Raw genomic sequence first — 17,592 nt, 5'->3', positions numbered from 1 at the left:
TGACTGTGGGCAGGGGGCGGAGACATTATGTAATGGGGTGGAGCCATGACACGCCAGGGGCGGGTTGTAATGTCAGGGACGGGGCTATGTTGTGGCGACCGTCGATTGCCAGATCGTCGCGTCAGTTACAGGGAATCCTACCCGATTTTCCTAATTTGGAAAACCTGCCAGGCAGTTTTGAACCGGAGAGTTCATACAGGTGGCAACACTATTCTCGCCCCTAGCCTAAACATTGAACTGGCAAATTCTGAAGGATTCCCAGGAGTTTGATATTTTACCCATTGATCAAAACTTTCCCCTAAAACTGGGTTTCCTGCTAGGAATCTAGTGGGAAGGTTTCATGGAAGATTTACATCCCATTTAAATATTGAGGTCATTGATATACAGCAATGGGATGGAGAAAAATTCTATATGTATGTAGTAGTCAGGCAGATGATGCTGATTCTAAGAAAACTGATGTTCCCTGTTTTCTCTTTGCCTCAGGAACAGTTGTGAGGTAAGGGTTAAGCAAAAAGCCTCAGTACTTTGAACTACTAGCATATCTGTACAGTACTTCCTCCTTGTGTAGATTAAAGCTGAGCAGGGCGGGGAGTAGCTACCTATGACTTGTGTATCTGCACAGGTACATCGCCCAGATTTCAATGTTATAAAAGAGTTGTGGAAGGAAAGGTAATCGGCATCTGCTTGGCAACTCTGCTTAGAGAAATGCTTACAGCCCCTCCCTCCAATACCATTCAGATTCAAGAAGGAGACCGCTGCAGGGCTGTGAGTAAATTTTGTTTTTCAACAAATAAAAACTAAAGTGAATTAGAAGCTTTTTTTCCTTTTGCTCTCACTGTTTGGAGCCAGCTCTTTGCTACCTGCTCGGACAAACTGACATGTTAGAGGAGAGGTGCCAGCTACTGGCAGCAAGGAGGATTGTTGTTTTGATGTCACTGAGCCAAAATATACCTGTTTGATGCTGTCTGAATGTATTCTATAGGTCAACTGTATTCAGTACGCTGTCTGTCAATTTATATATGAAGCATATGTCTAAAGTGGCTATTTAATAGTCCCTCCACACATTTTGTGACACTTTCTTCTGCCCCTATCAGCAGACTATTGTGCTGGTTCCATTCCCCCCTGATTTTACACAACTGACTGTTACTTGTACCCCCTCATTCCTCCTTCTGTCATTTTCCTGTCCTTCCAAAGCACTTTAACCTGAGAACATTTACTGGGAAACAGAGATATAAGTTTGCTGAAGAATTTTAACATTTTCTGAATGGTAGGCTTTTCCCCAGTGTTGTAAGGTCCTGCCATATTCTCTGCCCTGTTAATTGGAATAATGAGACTGTGCCTGGTAGTGGCAGTAGTTGTGGAGGCCTTGCTTAACTGGTTCAGAGTTTTCCTTCAGACAATAACCAGCCAGCGTGCCTCTTTAATGTTTATCATGTGTACCTGTTGTATTCCTAGCTTAGCAATGCCAAACATAAGGTGCTTTTTTATATTCCAGTTTGCTTCAGTTCAATGGAACATAAAAAAAACGACATAATCCGGATCTTTTAGAGAGATTGAACTGTCTGTTTTCTATTTAAAGGGTTATTGACTCTCTTTATTCTCCTTGCTTTTTCTTCTTTGTTTCGCCTGATGCTGGCATGTTTATTACTAATGGCAGGGAATGTTATGTTGAGAAGTCAGCCGTCAGTAGGTTTTTATCAGTCTCTGTAATATTTATGTCTTACTGGTTAGCTTAATTTTTCCACTGCTTAAATTTCATAGAGAAGTGTAAATGTTTGTACTGAGTGTAGTGTGAATATTCCGGTTTGGCTGATTTCTGAGGCTGTGCCTTTAAAGCACCGGATCTGGATTTCCCATTACCACCCACATAAACACACCCAACTGACTGTATTGTAGCTTCCTGTTACACACAAACACATAGCAGCAGAAATGTCACAGAGACGACTCTTCTGCCCGTCTCAGGACCCAAAGTTAAAGAAACCTTTTTTAATTCTGTACCGCCGCAACTTGCAAGATCTTAAGGGCCTGGTAAGTCTTGTGGTGTTGGTGGGGGACTGGGTTCACGTTGCGGAGACTGCTTGTATAAATCCTTGCTTGCTAGTGGAATCCTATACTGGGCAGCAAAAGGGGGGGGCAGTGACACACATATTGCAACACTGTCTCCCTTTTTCCTGTTAATTTTCTGTCCTGCTCTATGAACTTTGTACGTAATCTGGGTTTCTTATTATAGCAATAAGTAAAACACCCCTCAGCAACTGGAAAGCAGGTCTTGGCACATTACAGAGGGGAGGCTGCCAAATATGAGGACACGTGTAGTTGGGGCCAAATGAGAAGCTACAGGCTCTAACAATAAATAATGAACTAAAGTATTATTTACTAATAATGGGTCAAATTGTTCACTAGTTATTTTGAAAGAGCTGTGTTAAAAAAGGGGGCAGCATGTTAGAGGCATACCAGTGTCCTACTGGAATGCCCAACCTTTAGAACATGCAAGGCATGTACAAGGTACAAGGGAGCCATGTATGTAATGCCTGCATTACTCTGTAATAGTCCACAGATCAGCCCAAAACCATGGGTTACCCACAGGCAGGGGGGAGTTGGGGCGAAAAACTACTCCAGGCTCAGGTGGCAAGCGGGCAGTGGACCCACATTATCAGGCATATCCTAGAGGTGGTGCTTATATTTAGATAAATGACAAACATTCAGCCAAGCTAAGGGAAAGTTAGGGGCAGGTTAGGGTAGGTATCACTATTGTGCCAGATATTTAGTGAAGTCCTCAACCCCTGTATCTAATGTAATGATATTCAGTTACAATGTATAGCATTGTCTAACTCAGTGATCCCGCACCAGTAACTCGTGAGCAACATGTTGCTCTCCAACCCCTTGGATGTTGCTCTCAGGGTCCTCAAAGCAGGTGCTTATTTTTGAATCCCAAGCTTGAAAGCAAGTTTTAATTGAATAAAAACTAAGTATAGTGCCAAGTAGAGCCTCCTGTAGGCTGCCAGTCCTCATAGGGGCTACCAAATAGCCAATCACAGCCATTATTTGGCATCCCATGGGACTTTTTCATGTTTGTGTTGCTCCCCAACTGTTTTTACATTTGAATGTGGCTCACAGGTAAAAAAAAGTTGGAGACCCCTGGTCTAAAGTAAAGCATGCTCTTAACCAGAATAATTGGGAAAAGGTAAACATTTCTAAAAGGTATTTTAATCTGGACAAACAAAACCTAAACTGAGTATTCTTTAAAGAGCTATGAATGTTGTATTAAATGCAGGACATTTATTAGCCTTAAAAGTAATGTGCACCATTACTAGTGACGTCATTTATTAGGCAACCTCATTTATTGTAATATTCAAATACAAAATAATATTTCCAGAGTGGAGGACAGCACATTACAAAGCACTGACCACAAAAGAGGCCAAACCACCTTGTGGTACAAAGTTTGATTCACCACATATGCAAGATGCTGTGGATTTCAAAACATTTTATTGCTAATGAATGCTGTGCATTTCCTTTTTGTTCACACATCTGCAATACCATATGTAATAATGTCTTTGGAAAGCAGAAGTAAAGATATATCTATTTTTAATAAAAACTTTTAATGCAGCATTCAGATGGGACTTTTTCATACAAAAAGGCAATATTTTGACGCTAGACTATCATACTGTAAAGAGTGCTGAAGGGAAAAAGGATGAATTAAGTGCTATTGAAGGAAGGTTCAGTTTATCACTGGAATTTACTTCAACCATTTGCAAAGGCATTGATTCGTGAAATTTCTATGAGCACACATACAATGTAAATGAACATTATGCTCAAAAAAATAGTCAAAAGTGTGGTGTGTTGCATGTGTTAGTTAATATTTTCTTGGGATTAAGTTAATGTGTGTTAAACATTAATTTTGTGTTTGTAGGAACTGCAAGTCAGTGCAGTGTTAGACTGAAGAACAAGAGTATGGAAAGTCTTCCTTTTGACCTTAACTGGACTTTGGATACTTTAAGGTGGAAGGAGTCCTCTCTGGGAAACAACAGTGACCACTCAGTGAGAAATGGAGATACATTTGACTTGGGCTATGGCAGCCTTAACTGGGCATCCACAAGAAGTCGGTCTCATAAAGATAAGAAAGATGAGCAGGAGATGTCAGCAGACAAGTCAAGCTCACCTGCACCTGATCTGGGAGAAATGCAAATGAAAGTAGACTTTTTCCGCAAACTTGGCTACTCTTCAGATGAAATCCAAGCTGTCCTTCACAATCTTGGTGTACAGGCAGATACCAATTCTGTACTTGGGGAACTGGTTAAACATGGAGCAAATCCAGAAAGAGAAACAATTCCTGATGAGTCTTCAGAAACCTTTTTGGCCTCTAGAGGTGTGTTGGGAAGCAGGTGTACACCTTCAGTACCTTCGAGTGAAGATAATGATGGCAACAACTTAAGGCCAATTGTCATTGATGGCAGCAATGTGGCAATGAGGTGTGTTTGATTATTGTTATATTATTTGTTTTGTTATTACTTGCAGGGCACGAAAAGCAAGAAAATATCGACAAAACACTTGAAGGTTTATTTACTAAAACTCAATTTTTTCTAGTCGAGTTTTTAAAGGGAAAAAAAAAATTCGAGAAAAAAAATCAAATTTTTCGAGATTTATTATACCCAGAAGCTGCTTATAATTAGAATCTGAAAATACTCTAGCTAAAACCTGTCAAAATTATGTAAAAGTCAATGGCAGATGAACCTTTGGAACATGTTTTATCCTTTCATGCTTCTCAAAAGTTTTGGGCTTTTTGCGCTGGTTTTTGTTTGATAATCTGAATAATTTCTCAGATGACAACGTGATAAATTTGAGTTTTCAGATCGACAAATCCAAAAAGTCACATGATTCGAAGTTCGATTTTGTCTAGTTTTTTTCACAATCATTGTTTTAGTAAATAACCCTCTTATTGTCATTTTCCTTTTAAGGAAACTGCTAGATGGGAAAAGTTAATGTGTTGTGGACTTTATGATCATTATATACATACATATAAAGAGTAGTTCAGACATCCTATAGAAATGACAATATACAAGAAAATGTTGGGTCTGTTGCTTTACGGGAAAATTTTAATCTTTCCATGTTTTCCTGAAACCCTATGGTTCCTCTAGTCTATTTCTCTAGTTAAAGTCCATTCAGACCTATCATCACTCAGATCTAAAAAGCATCAAATCTAAACTAAAGCTGAACTTACTATATTTCACCTTAAAAAAACTCTGTATCAGACGAGTGCTTTCTATATCTGATGTGCAAACCTCCCAGAGATAAGTAGAGTTAGAATTATTTTTGGATATTGAGCAATCACAGAGATATCATTTTATAATGTATCAAATCACAAGTCATGAAATGAATTCCTTGCTTGGAAATTAGCTTTTATACTATTAGTAGGCACTTATTGTGTCACATGCATGAATGTTGTAGAACAGGAGGTATAATATGTAGCCCTCCAGCAGTAGTTGATTTGCTGTATATCTAGCAGCATCCCTGGGGGAGGGTGGCCATTAATCAGGACTAAAAAGAAATGGATCAGCCATTGCTTAGAACGTAAAATAGGAACAGGCTGTACAATCAATAAACTGTCCCTTTAGGAAAAACAATCCAATACCAATCATTTCAGAGAGCCCTAGTCATGCAGGGTATCCTTGGTCTCATGCTAAACAGGTTTTGTAAGGTATTACCTAATATTACTCCTGCTCATTGAATAAGCTTTGCCCCACTGTGTGGGTGGGTGGGATCCGGGAAGAGTTAATACTATATTTGCATTTTCATCATATTATAACAGAGTGTAGCAATAATTTGCATCTTTCTCTTTTCCTGCATGTTGCATAAAAATAAAAATAGGTCAATACCCTTGATATATCTGGTGCAAACAAATCTGGGTTTTAAATCTGATATATGTACAAATAATGCTAGTGCAGGTTATGCTACAACAAATGGGGAGACTAGCACATTGACTCACTGCTGAATCATTTCCTATTCTTTAAATGCTTCCTTGTCTTATTTTGAAACCTGTTTAGCAGAAACAAACTATGATCCTGTGTTCTTTACAGGAAGAACAGAAGTAACTGTTTATTTTATATTTTCAGTCCCTCTTAATAAATGCATGTGTAATTCTCATTAAAAGACTATTATGTGCCATGCCTGTGTTAAATATTATCTTGCTCATAGCACCTGTGGGGTATGTATGTGGGAATCATGTCTAGGTAATTTTCACCCAGTTATCGCTCAAAAATGTGTGGCAAAACTTGTGAAAATTGACCATATATTACCTCCTTCTCATTAAGATTATGGGATGTTATGGCAGGTAACATGGGGCATTTTTTTGGCATGTATTGATCTCTCAGAATCCTCCAAAGAGCTACTGATCCATTAGTTCTGCTGGAGCCACTGACCTATATAAGGAATCTTGATATTAGTTTCTAATGGATTCTTCTTATTTTAAGGTAGATTCCCTTAATATTATGCTATTACTTTAAATTCAACAACTACATGAGACACTCTGTTTTCATATAATCAAATACTGGGGTTATTAATTCAGATCTAAACTCGAATCCTTAGAAAATGTAAAAAAGTAGGTGGAAAAATGTGAACAATATATTGGTGAATGTGAAAAAGTCTTGTGTGAAGATGAAGAACGCCATTTGTAGTAAAAAGAGAGCATTGAAAAAGACTACTATTAGTAACACTTCCCCTGTGTGAATGGTGAGCAGAAGAAATAGTATAGGCAGGCAACATATGTACAGCGAGTGGCAGGAAAAAAAGCAGACAGGAGAAGAGAGAGAGAGAGAGAGAGAGAGAGAGAGAGAGAGAGAGAGAGAGAGAGAGAGAGAGAGAGAGAGAGGAGCTGGCACAGCTGTTTGCTTTTCTCTGTCACTGAATGGAATAAAGTACAAAGTCTCACTTGGTGTCAGGTGGACGAGAGGGAAATTCCACTGTTATTTCCTGCATATTTAATCTGATGCATTGTTCTTTACTGATTCACACACTGTAAAACCTGCCTGTCCAAACAGCTCACTACCAGTTCTATGCAAATGATTTTTATGTAAATATACCTGTTCTTCCTCCTCCTGGGAATTTCCATATTGTTTGCCAAGGTAAAGCCTCTCATCCGAAATACTTTTTACACCTTTGGCCTTAGGTAAATAATATATTTATTCAGGCTTAACCAGGAAATGTCATTGTGTGTGTTCTGGGTCCTTGTTCTACATTGTAGGAAAAACAAAATAATTTCAATCTAAACTATGAGTTTAAGATATAATTATAACTTAGTTCATTTATCCAAAATTCTTGCGACCTGGAGTATTCTGAAAAGGAGGTTTCCATACTAAGGATCACAATACTTTAAGCCAACTGAAAAAGATTTAAACATTAATAAAACTCAGTAAAAGCAAATCATTTTTAAAAAATCACAATTATTTGCTTAATGGGCTCTGTGGGAGAAAGAGTGAAGAACTAGTATTGTAATTAAAGAAAGCTACATTGTTTAGAAGAGAACCCGGAAATTGCTGGCCAAAAATAAACTTGAGAAAAAAAAATTGAAGGTCGATTGCAACATGAGAAGGGTGTCATTTTATTTGCATCTTAATTTACCTGCTTGGAGCCCAGTGATTAACCAGCTGTTCACCCTCAAACTCAAAAGAGAAGTTCACATTAAAAAAAAAAAATTTTAATAGCTGTGTTATTCTGAGAAGTCTAGCAAACAGTCGTTTTATAATGTAATTACTTTAGCCACTGAACTGTATGCAGTTTTATTCATTCGCTCATACCAGGTTTTAAAATTGATAATGTAGTGGGAATGTTAGGTTGGTTTTTATTATCATATTTCAGTATTTTATTTTATTTTGGCATTATGGTCACTTGTCTCTCCCCATCACATCCTCCTTACCTCCTTACTCCTTCCTCTCATGACAGCATCATCGCTATACTGACAACTTCCTGAAGGGGGTCAGGCCCTGGTGCAGTACCACCCCCTGCCCTCATGGTATTTATGTTCCCAAGATAGGTGTTAGGAAATGCTTTATGCAGAAAAGCCATTCCAGCTTCAAAACATTCTTTTGGTTGAAAGAGAATTAAAGGTTATTTTTTAAGTGACTTTTATGACATATGGTTCATTTTGAACTTCATCTCAAAAATGAGTATTGACAAAAAAGGATATCTTAGATTGTGGGCTCTGAAGAGAATATTATAAATCCTGATTATTCCACTTAAGTACATGTTATTTTTAGACTGCAAATGCAACCTTACACAATTCATATCTTCTATTTTGAAACTGTTCTATGTGATCCTGTGACATTGTTTAGTGTGTGTCTCCTTAGTATGGGTTGATTAGAAAATATTTTTCATCCACTGGGCTAGTAAAGTTGCAGAGAGTAGGGTTCTCAGATGTGTGCAGGCCTGCTAGATGGACATAAGCTATAATGTTTGGCCTATGGACATGTTTTTTTTATTAAATGTAGTTTTCTAATGCTGGACCTTTTTGTTTCTTATTCAAAAGCATGCATGTATTCTTAAATGGGCAATATACAGCAATAATCATCATGATATCATTAATAGGACTTTGACCTGAATGATGATTACAAATGACAGAAAATTGTTACTGTTATTATACAAATAAAGAAGAACTGCCAACGTCATACTTTAGGTTCAGCATAAGGTTGGATTTCATATTTTCAAGTTTTGCCCTATTTACTGGACTCTGAATCTTCATCAGAGGTTTGCATTGGGCCTTTAAGAAGAAAAATGTTTACAAAAGGTAATTTGTGGAAGTTTCAGACTGGATTTTTTAAATTACTATCTCCTTTTCCCCACCATCTCTAATAATGGTCAAGAATGCACAGTTACGCAATATTTTAGTACTAGGTAATGCAGATATCTATGGAGAGTATGGTTTTTTCACAGGACAAAAGAAGTAACCTTTGTGTTCTTTTCTTCCTTAGTCATGGGAACAAACAAGTCTTTTCATGTCGTGGGATTCTTCTGGCTGTCAACTTTTTCTTAGACAGAAGACACACGGATATCACAGTTTTTGTACCCTCATGGAGGAAAGAGCAACCTCGGCCAGAAATGCCTATTACAGGTATGAACGCTGTTTTCTGGACTTTGGTTTTGAATAATGTAATTTAAAATATGCAAATGAGTTTTAAATGCCACACTATGGGGCAGATTTATTAAGGGTCAAAGTGAAAATTCTAATTTTTTAATTTGTTTTTGTCAAAACTCTCAAATTTGAATTGTGAATTATCCAAACTCGATTTGAGTTTTAATTAGAATTTTGATATTTATCATACTCTGGCCATTTAAGAACTCAAATTCAACTATTCACCACCTAATACCTGCGAATTACTATATAAGTCAATGGTAGAGGTCCAGGGATCAATTTGGTGATGTTTGCAGCCTTCCTGACATTCGGAGAAAAAAACTTGAATCAAGTTTTTTAAATTTGAATCGAGTATTTATAATTTGAATCTAATTCAATTTGAGTTTTCGGGTTGATTAATAATAAATATCGATTTGTCGAATTTTGAAATGTATGGGTGTTTAGGGGAGTTTAAAAAACTCACATGAATTCGAAATTTGACCCTTGATAAATGTGCCTCCAAATTATAAGGATTTTAATAAATTTTTAATACATTGTTTAATCAATTTTCAGTCAAAAAGGAATTCCAATAAGCTAGAGATACTGAGAGGTTCCAATCTGCTACAAAGGCATAGGGGAACGGAGATAACACAATGGTTCATTTTTGGATTTCTGTAACATTTGTTCATATTAAGGTAATAATGATGCTTCCCTTATTTTTCAGACCAACATATTCTGGGTGAGCTGGAAAAAAAGAAGATTGTTGTTTTCACACCATCTCGCCGGGTGGGAGGAAAGCGTTTGGTGTGCTATGATGATAGATTCATTGTTAAACTGGCCATTCAATGTGATGGGGTTATAGTGTCCAATGACACTTACAGAGATCTCCAAAGTGAGAAGGTCGAATGGAAAAAATTCATAGAAGAGCGCTTACTCATGTATTCATTTGTTAATGACATGTAAGTTTTTGCTTTGAAACTGGATTTAACAAACCTTAGTGTGTTTTTAACTTTGTAAATGTTCATGGATAGATCACTAAAGGCTACTATTTTATTGAGTTTGAGCAAGACTTGTCCATTTGTTCTTCGAGTCAGAAGTTGGCTGTTGAAGAGAATGTTAAATATAACTGTGAAAAACTGATCATTCATTTAGAGCTTTAGGGATAGCTCATAAAATCCCTGTCTTCAAAATTCTGCCACTGAAGTGAAAATGTTATGCTTCACGCACAAAGAGAACAGTTGTGACTTATACAAAAACATGAGAAATGTATTGATGTATTTACATTTTGGTCTACTGTATAATTAGCCCTTTATCGAGATAAAAGTCTAACTATAGACCATAAAACTCCACGAGTCTGGGAAGTACTTGTCCTACTGTGTTAATGTTTAACTATATTTTGCCAATTGGGCCAAAAACGTTGTATCCGTGAATTCCTTCCTACGAATGCTGTATATAAGTACATATAAATGGGCCACAAAGAAGTAGATATAAATAAATGCAAGTGGTCCAAAAGTCATTTCCTTTCCTTCTTTTATAATGTAAAAATACATTGTCTCTCACCATTTTCATGCTCAGGTTATAAAACCTTTTATAAAACTTTTAAATATGTTTTCCTCTAGCTTTATGCCACCAGATGATCCTTTGGGAAGGCATGGGCCAAATTTGGATGACTTTCTCAGAATAAAACCATTAGGAGTGGAAAACAAGAAAGTGCAGTGTCCATATGGTAAGAATATCTTCATAGTCCATTTACGTATCTGTGCAACAAGTTTATTTTTTCTTTACGTTCACAACCTTAACTACTACCACTCTTCTGCAGAGAGTTAAAGTAACTCTCTGAACATAAGTCTGCAGCTCAAATGCTGTAAAAAGAAATGGCAGCTCTACAATGGAGAGTTTTACAGAAGTTTCTTCTGGAGTTAACATACTATATATCACTGGTGCACTCTGCTTCGAAGTCCTTTGAATTTTTGCTTTGGACATACAGCATGAGAAGTGTTTCTGATTTATTTAGCAAGGGAGTAAAGTATGTAGCTGTGATCTTTACATGTACAGTAGATGCATACACACTATACTAAAGAATTATTTCGATTTCATTAGAGCAGTCAACACAAAACTGGTCAGATATTAGCCATTTTAATGTACTAAAAGTGTTTTCTGTTTTTTTCCTAATAGGTAAAAAATGTACATATGGAATCAAATGTAAATTTTATCATCCTGAGAGGATCAACCAACCTCAGCGTTCTGTAGCAGATGAGCTTCGTGAAAATGCAAGGCTTTCTCCTACCAAATCTCCACTTGATGACAGAAAATCTAGGCAGCATTCATTGGCAGATGTTCCACCCTTAGACTCTGAAGGTCCACCTTTGCAGAAGCTACCTGTTGAGAGGACAAGTTCATTACAGAAGAGCAGAGTTGTGGACAACATGGCAGCAAAGCAGTTTTTCTATACCAATGCAAAGGACTCACTTCCCCGTAACTCTTTGGATTCTGGCATCGAAGTGTGGGCCAGTATATCAAACAGCTATTGTGATAGTTCTCATGACCCTGTAGTCTATGGAAAATATTGTAACTGTACTCAGAGACATTGTTGTCAGCACAGACATGATTTGGACACTGATGGCTGTCAACCCTATAACTATCAAAAGCCTATACAATGCAGTCACAGTTCAGCACCCTACTTCCCATATAATACATCAAGTCAATGGTCACCCCAAAACATATCACACCCAATATATAGAGATCTACCTAAAACAGGCCATAATGGCAACCACAGCCTTCCGAATGACTATAACCCACCTCCAACACATTCAATTGACTACTGGTCTGAGCCAAATCCAATCCCGTCTTCTGGTAGACATCAAAGCAGTTACCCAGTTTATCCACAAATTCCACCTTCTGCTACTGATTTGCCTCAGTGGTCTAGCTCTGATCCCTTTTCAGCTGAGCGATTAAGTGTGCGCACCAAGCTGTGTGCAATCTTTCAGCCCTCATTAGTGGATGCTGTAATGAGAAAGTTCCCACAACTGTTGGATCCACAAAGTTTAGCAGCTGAAATATTCACTTACAGGTCCCAACACAATATGTGAAACGAAACCAAAGGGAAAAAAACCTTTAATGGTTGTGATTTCAACAAATGCACAATTCCATGGCATCCCTTTTATTCTTGTTTAGGAATAAGGTATGACAGAGACTAAGGCTAGGGATGGTTATGAAATTATAACTGTAAAATAAGTAGACACATGGATAAAACACAAAAGCACTACTAATGGGTGGTATGTAATGTAAACTATTGTCTAAATTGCAAAGTGCGGGTGCAAGTGTTGTATATAATCAATGTATTGTAGCTGTGTTTAAAAGCTTCCCAGCAGTTCTAATTCTAATGCAAAATGTGGCAACTAAAAAAGTACTTGCCAACAAAGAGCAAGCCATATCCACGTGGAAGTGCGAGAGCAGATAAGAAAGATGGCACCAGTGAGAAGTAGATTTTTTAGCAAATACAAGGTAATTCACCTGTGCCTTAATAACAGCCATAATTGTGCAAACAGCATGATAGGAAGATATTGTGATTAAAGAGAACAAAAACAGAGCAAGATGTCGTGGAAAATTAAGAATAAGATAGGAAATACAGTGGAGGTTAAAGAGGTGAGAAACAACAACAGGCACATTGCTTTGGTAAGTGCACAAAAGATACAGAGATGGCTAAGATTATTACTCCAGGCTATAATAATTAAAGAAATGGATGGCACTGCCTTCAAAGCCTATATATTTTTCTAACAAATTGGGCTTCAAGATTCAGGACATATTTATGTCACTGTTTTCAGTGATTTTCAGATTACTTTCTCTATTTTAGATCTCAGGTTTATATTTAGAACTGAAATTATACATAAAATCCAAATGCCAGATATGTATAGCCTCTCATCTGAAAAAAACCATACAAGCAAATCTTTCTGTTTTAGCACAGATACATAGAACAATAACAATATGGGTCTTAAAGAGTTGATTTGTTTAGAGGAGCTGCAGTGCAAGTTTAATGCCCTCTCAATATTATGTTCATTTTCCCACAGAGCACCTTGAATGCGTATTCACACAGGTTTTATCCCACTACAAACTCTTATGTTTCAGCTATCCTGAATGTTTGTCCAGTATTCAGTCAAATTGCATTTTTCTTCACCTGATATGTAAATCATCATGCAAAGAAACAATTGCCTTGGGGCAGTTGGTAAGTTGATGCATATTGTATCTAAATATTAAACTCCAGTACAATGATTACATTAATGAAGGGGAAACATGGAAAATTCAATGGAAACTTAAAAAGTCTTTTAGTCTCAGTTATGAGACATTCAGACAACGTTTGGAACTTTGTGTCAGTGCTGATACCCTTATATGATTTCCTATTTATAGGATATTAAACTCTGACATGAAGGGGGTTATTTATTAAAGTCCGAATGCCAAAAAAAAATCGAGTTTTTTAACTATAAACTAACTATAAACTACTAACTATAAAATTTGAATTTTTATTGGAAAAAAAAAACCTAATATTTTTTGAGATTTAGTAAACCCCGAGGATGGAAAAAGTCAGAACCCGAAAATCCGGCATCTCAGACCAGCCGAGGTTGTATATAACTCAATGGGAGAGGTCCCTATCCTATTTGGAAATTTCTGTGTTCTGAGCTGGAATTATCCCGAAAATCCGACTGTTTCGAGCCTTTCGGACAAAAATCCCAAAAATTCTGACTTTTTGGGGAAAAATAAGAAAAAAACATACAATCATGTCCCCGATTCAATAAAATTTTGATTTTTTTTAATAATAAATAAGGTCCAATCATGGATTCTAGTTTGGTCAGACTTTTTTCATTAAAGTAGTCAGATAAATTGGACTTTGATCAGTAAGGCCCGAAATGTTGCTTACTGTATTGTCCTCCTTACTAGTAATGGTGATCATTAGAATTGGTTGCCTCAGCACTATGTGCTTGGCCACCAAGGAGAAAATCCTTCTGTATTATGTTAATTACAAACATTACCAATATGTAATGTGTTAACTAAGTAAGAAAAACATGCTTTTTATTTTTTGTATATAACTTCATTGAGTTAAAATATTGTTTTACTGGATGACAGTACTTGATCAGATGATGCTCTGGTCTAGCGGTTATATATATATATATATATATATATATATATATATATATATATATATATATATATATATATATATATATATATATATATATATATATTTAATATGGGATGCAACCACTGTTGTGTTACTTCAAGAAGTGAATGTCAAATAAATGTTCTGAATTTCCTTAAGCTGTCTTAAACCATTTGTAATGTGTTATGGCCTTAGGTCAATGAAACTGAAATTCATATTGTACTGTAACTCATCATATTACAAAGCAAAAGAGAAGGTTCATATTAGAGAATCTGGGTTAGGATATGTGAGATCAGTTGTAAGTTTACTGTTCCATCACCTGACTAATTTGTAGTACAAACACCATGGGTCATCTGTGGTTCATGCACAAAAGTAACCCAGACCAGTGCATTTCTGCTAGCAGGAGTATCAGCCCATGCAAGTGATTATAATCATTTAAGGGTGCTTAAAGGGCAAGTCAACCCCAAAATCAAAAATATACCTAATATAAGAAAACATAATTCTAAGCAACTTTGCAATATACGTTCATTACATCTATGGTTTTAAAGTTATTTGTATATCTATTGCTGTTGAAAGCAGCGTTTGTCACTTTCTATTCTCTGCACTGGTGGCTCAGACTGTTGAAACAATGTAAGACACAGCAGCTGGTTAACAGACCTGTTTTTGCTGAGGAATTAAAGGTGGCCATACACTGGCCGATAAAAGCTGTCATCAGACTGAGTCAGCAGCTTATTGGCCCGTGTATGGGGCCCTCTGATGGGCTTCCCCGATTGATATCTGCCTGAGAGTCAGGGGTAAAAATCTCGTCGGATCGCGGACAGTATCTGTTGATGAGGTCCCATTATTCGACCACCGGTATACCTTTCATTATGATCCTATCGTTGGGCCCTAGGGCCCATGATCGGATGAGCCCAATATCGGTATACTGGTGGTCGAATCACGGGACCTCATCAACAGATACTGCCCTCGATCCAACGGGATTTTTACCGCTGATATCAATCGGGGATGCCCATCAGAAGGCCCCATACGGTCTGTCTGCAGCTTTTATCGGCCCGTGTATGGCCACCTTTAATTCCTCAGCATATTGAGGAATATTTGAGCATATTGGGGAGAGATCCGCTTGTTTGGCGACATCTCCAAACAAGCAGATCTATTTGTGTATGGCCTTAAGACTTTTGCAACATTGTTTTAATAGTAACAACCAGGAGTTATTCAAATGCTGCTTTCAATAGCCACTGTTTTTACAAATAACTCTTAAAAGTTATTATATATTTTCTATTGTAATCAAATTTTTATTTTGGTTTTACCTTGCCCTAACATTTACTGGATTAACAAAATCTACAGAAGCAACAAAATTCACAAATGCCTCAATTTTGTTTTGTTACTGTATATAGTTGTTAATGTAGCTATAGGGAAGGATGTCAGAAAAATTCAAACAATCAGCACAAGTATTCCTGCAGCTCACTAATCTACCGGCTTCCAACCTATGGTGAAATACCAAAGATCCAACATATTCCACAATGCTGTACAATAAATGTATACATTGAACATACAGATCACATACAAAAAAACAAACAATTACAAGAGGTAGAGGCTGTTCTGCCCAAAAGAGCTTTCTCCTACTGTGTACTGTTTGACATACCCTGCTTAAAGTCTGCAGTACTGTAGCAGCTTTAGTTATCATACTTGTGGGAGGTGAGCCTAGAATCAGCTACACAGCAATCTAAGGCTTCCTATATAAAATATTATTTGTCCATGAACAAGACAAGTTATCTTTTGCACAGTTACACAGTTCAATAAGTCAGGCTTAATTGTCTGTCCAATGAGGATCACATCTGCACGTCGATGCGTTCCTCGGCTCACATGCCTGTAGGCCATTGGTCAATGACGGGATCAGGCCAATTTGTTCCAGTGTGTGGACAGCCAAATTGGGCCCAGATCCGCTTCTACATATCTACTACTTTCTTTTTTGTTGTATTTCTTTGTAGTGTGTAAGCATGTCTCTTCTGTAATTTCTGAACCCACATATCAACAGTCTAGTCTCAAAAAATTTATCAAAATTGCAGATATCTATAGATCTGTACTTTGTGTGTACTGTGTGCGTCAGTGTGGCTGTTAATTAGTATTTGGAATGTAAAGGTCTTTATAATGGGAAAAAAAACGAGAAGCTTTAGTGTGACATTTAAATCTCTACAAAACTTTCCCCTGTTTTGGCAACTTCTGACCAAGTCAGCAGCTTATTACATCCCTCTCCTGAGGGGCTCTACATGGGAGCCTATTGTGATTCAGTTTTTGGCCCAGATATCAAGCCATCCACTCACTGGCAAGGCACGGTTAAACTACACATAAATCACAACCATAAGATAGATTTTTAATACTCAGCTTTTATAAGTGGAACATGATACTTTTAAGGCTTAAAGGACAGGCCCGGATTTGTGGAAAGGCCACCTAGGCCCGGGCCTAGGGTGGCAGGATTTTAGGGGCATGCCCAACCACACCCAGATTGGTTCAAAAACACTAGGGATGCGTTGGTGATATAATCCCCATTGCTCCTGTCCCCCTGGAGGGGACAGGAGCGACAAACGGCAGTGGGCCTAGGGGTGCCCACTATGTAAATCCGGCCATGTTAAAGGAATTGTTCAGTGTAAAAATAAAAACTAGGTAAATAGATAGGCTGTTCAAAATAAAAAAAAAATTCAATATAGTTTGTTTGCCAAAAATGTAATGTATAAAAAGACTGGATGTCTAACATAATAGCCAGAACACTACTTCCTTTTTTTTCAGGTCTCATGGGGGTATAATTATGAAAAAAGTAAAGTTAGAGATCGCCACAGTTCTCTAGAGTGAAATTCCGCCACTCTCCATTAATTTCTATGGGATTTTGAAAGGCGTATTTATCAAAGGATGAACTTTCACTTTCACCCATTGAAAAATACACATTTAAAAATCCCATAGAAATGAATGGAGAGTGGCGGAATTTCACTCTAGAGGACTGTGGCGATCTATAACTTCCCTTTTTGATAAATATACCCCTAGGTTTCCACTGATTGGTTACCAGGCAGTAACCAATCAGTGACTTGAGGGGGGGGCACATGGGTCATAACTGTTGCTTTTGAATCTGAGATGACTGCTGAGGATCAATTGCAAACTCACTGAATAGTTATGTTCCATGTGGCCCTCCTTAGTTAGAGAGCTGAAAAGCAGGAAGTGTGTTCTGTTCCGTTAGACATCCACTCACTCCAGTCTTTATACATTACATTTTTGGTTAACTAACTATATTAGACACATTTTTTATTTTGCACAGCCTATCTATTTAGCCAGTTTTTATTTTTACACTGAA

General features: G+C 37.3%; 1 protein-coding gene across 2 annotated transcripts; it reads left to right on the top strand.

The window, feature by feature from the left end:
* Window positions 1-626: 626 nt before the first annotated feature.
* zc3h12a.S (zinc finger CCCH-type containing 12A S homeolog) lies at window positions 627-13,600 on the top strand. 2 transcript variants are annotated; one of them, XM_018249554.2, is made up of 6 exons: window positions 627-765; window positions 3,911-4,469; window positions 8,961-9,100; window positions 9,825-10,059; window positions 10,720-10,826; window positions 11,276-13,600. In XM_018249554.2, the coding sequence occupies exons 2-6, from the start codon at window positions 3,952-3,954 to the stop codon at window positions 12,187-12,189; spliced, it is 1,914 nt and encodes a 637-aa protein (XP_018105043.1). In that variant the 5' UTR covers window positions 627-765; window positions 3,911-3,951; the 3' UTR covers window positions 12,190-13,600. The 2 variants fall into 2 exon arrangements, with proteins under 2 accessions (XP_018105043.1, XP_018105042.1); XM_018249553.2 differs by lacking the exon at window positions 627-765 and adding an exon at window positions 1,887-2,028.
* Window positions 13,601-17,592: the final 3,992 nt, after the last annotated feature.

Source organism: Xenopus laevis, chromosome 2S (genome assembly GCF_017654675.1).
Source record: "Xenopus laevis strain J_2021 chromosome 2S, Xenopus_laevis_v10.1, whole genome shotgun sequence".
NCBI classification, from domain to species: Eukaryota; Metazoa; Chordata; class Amphibia; order Anura; family Pipidae; genus Xenopus; species Xenopus laevis.
The sequence above is the reverse complement of the archived record's forward strand: the minus strand, read 5'-3'. Positions and strand labels throughout refer to the sequence as shown.

Coding starts and splice junctions, on each gene's coding strand:
- zc3h12a.S (XM_018249554.2), top strand. CDS start 3,952: ATGGAAAGTCTTCCTTTTGACCTTAACTGGACTTTGGATACTTTAAGG. Junction 4,470..8,960: donor GGCAGCAATGTGGCAATGAG/GTGTGTTTGATT, acceptor TTTCTTCCTTAG/TCATGGGAACAAACAAGTCT. Junction 10,827..11,275: donor GAAAGTGCAGTGTCCATATG/GTAAGAATATCT, acceptor TTTTCCTAATAG/GTAAAAAATGTACATATGGA.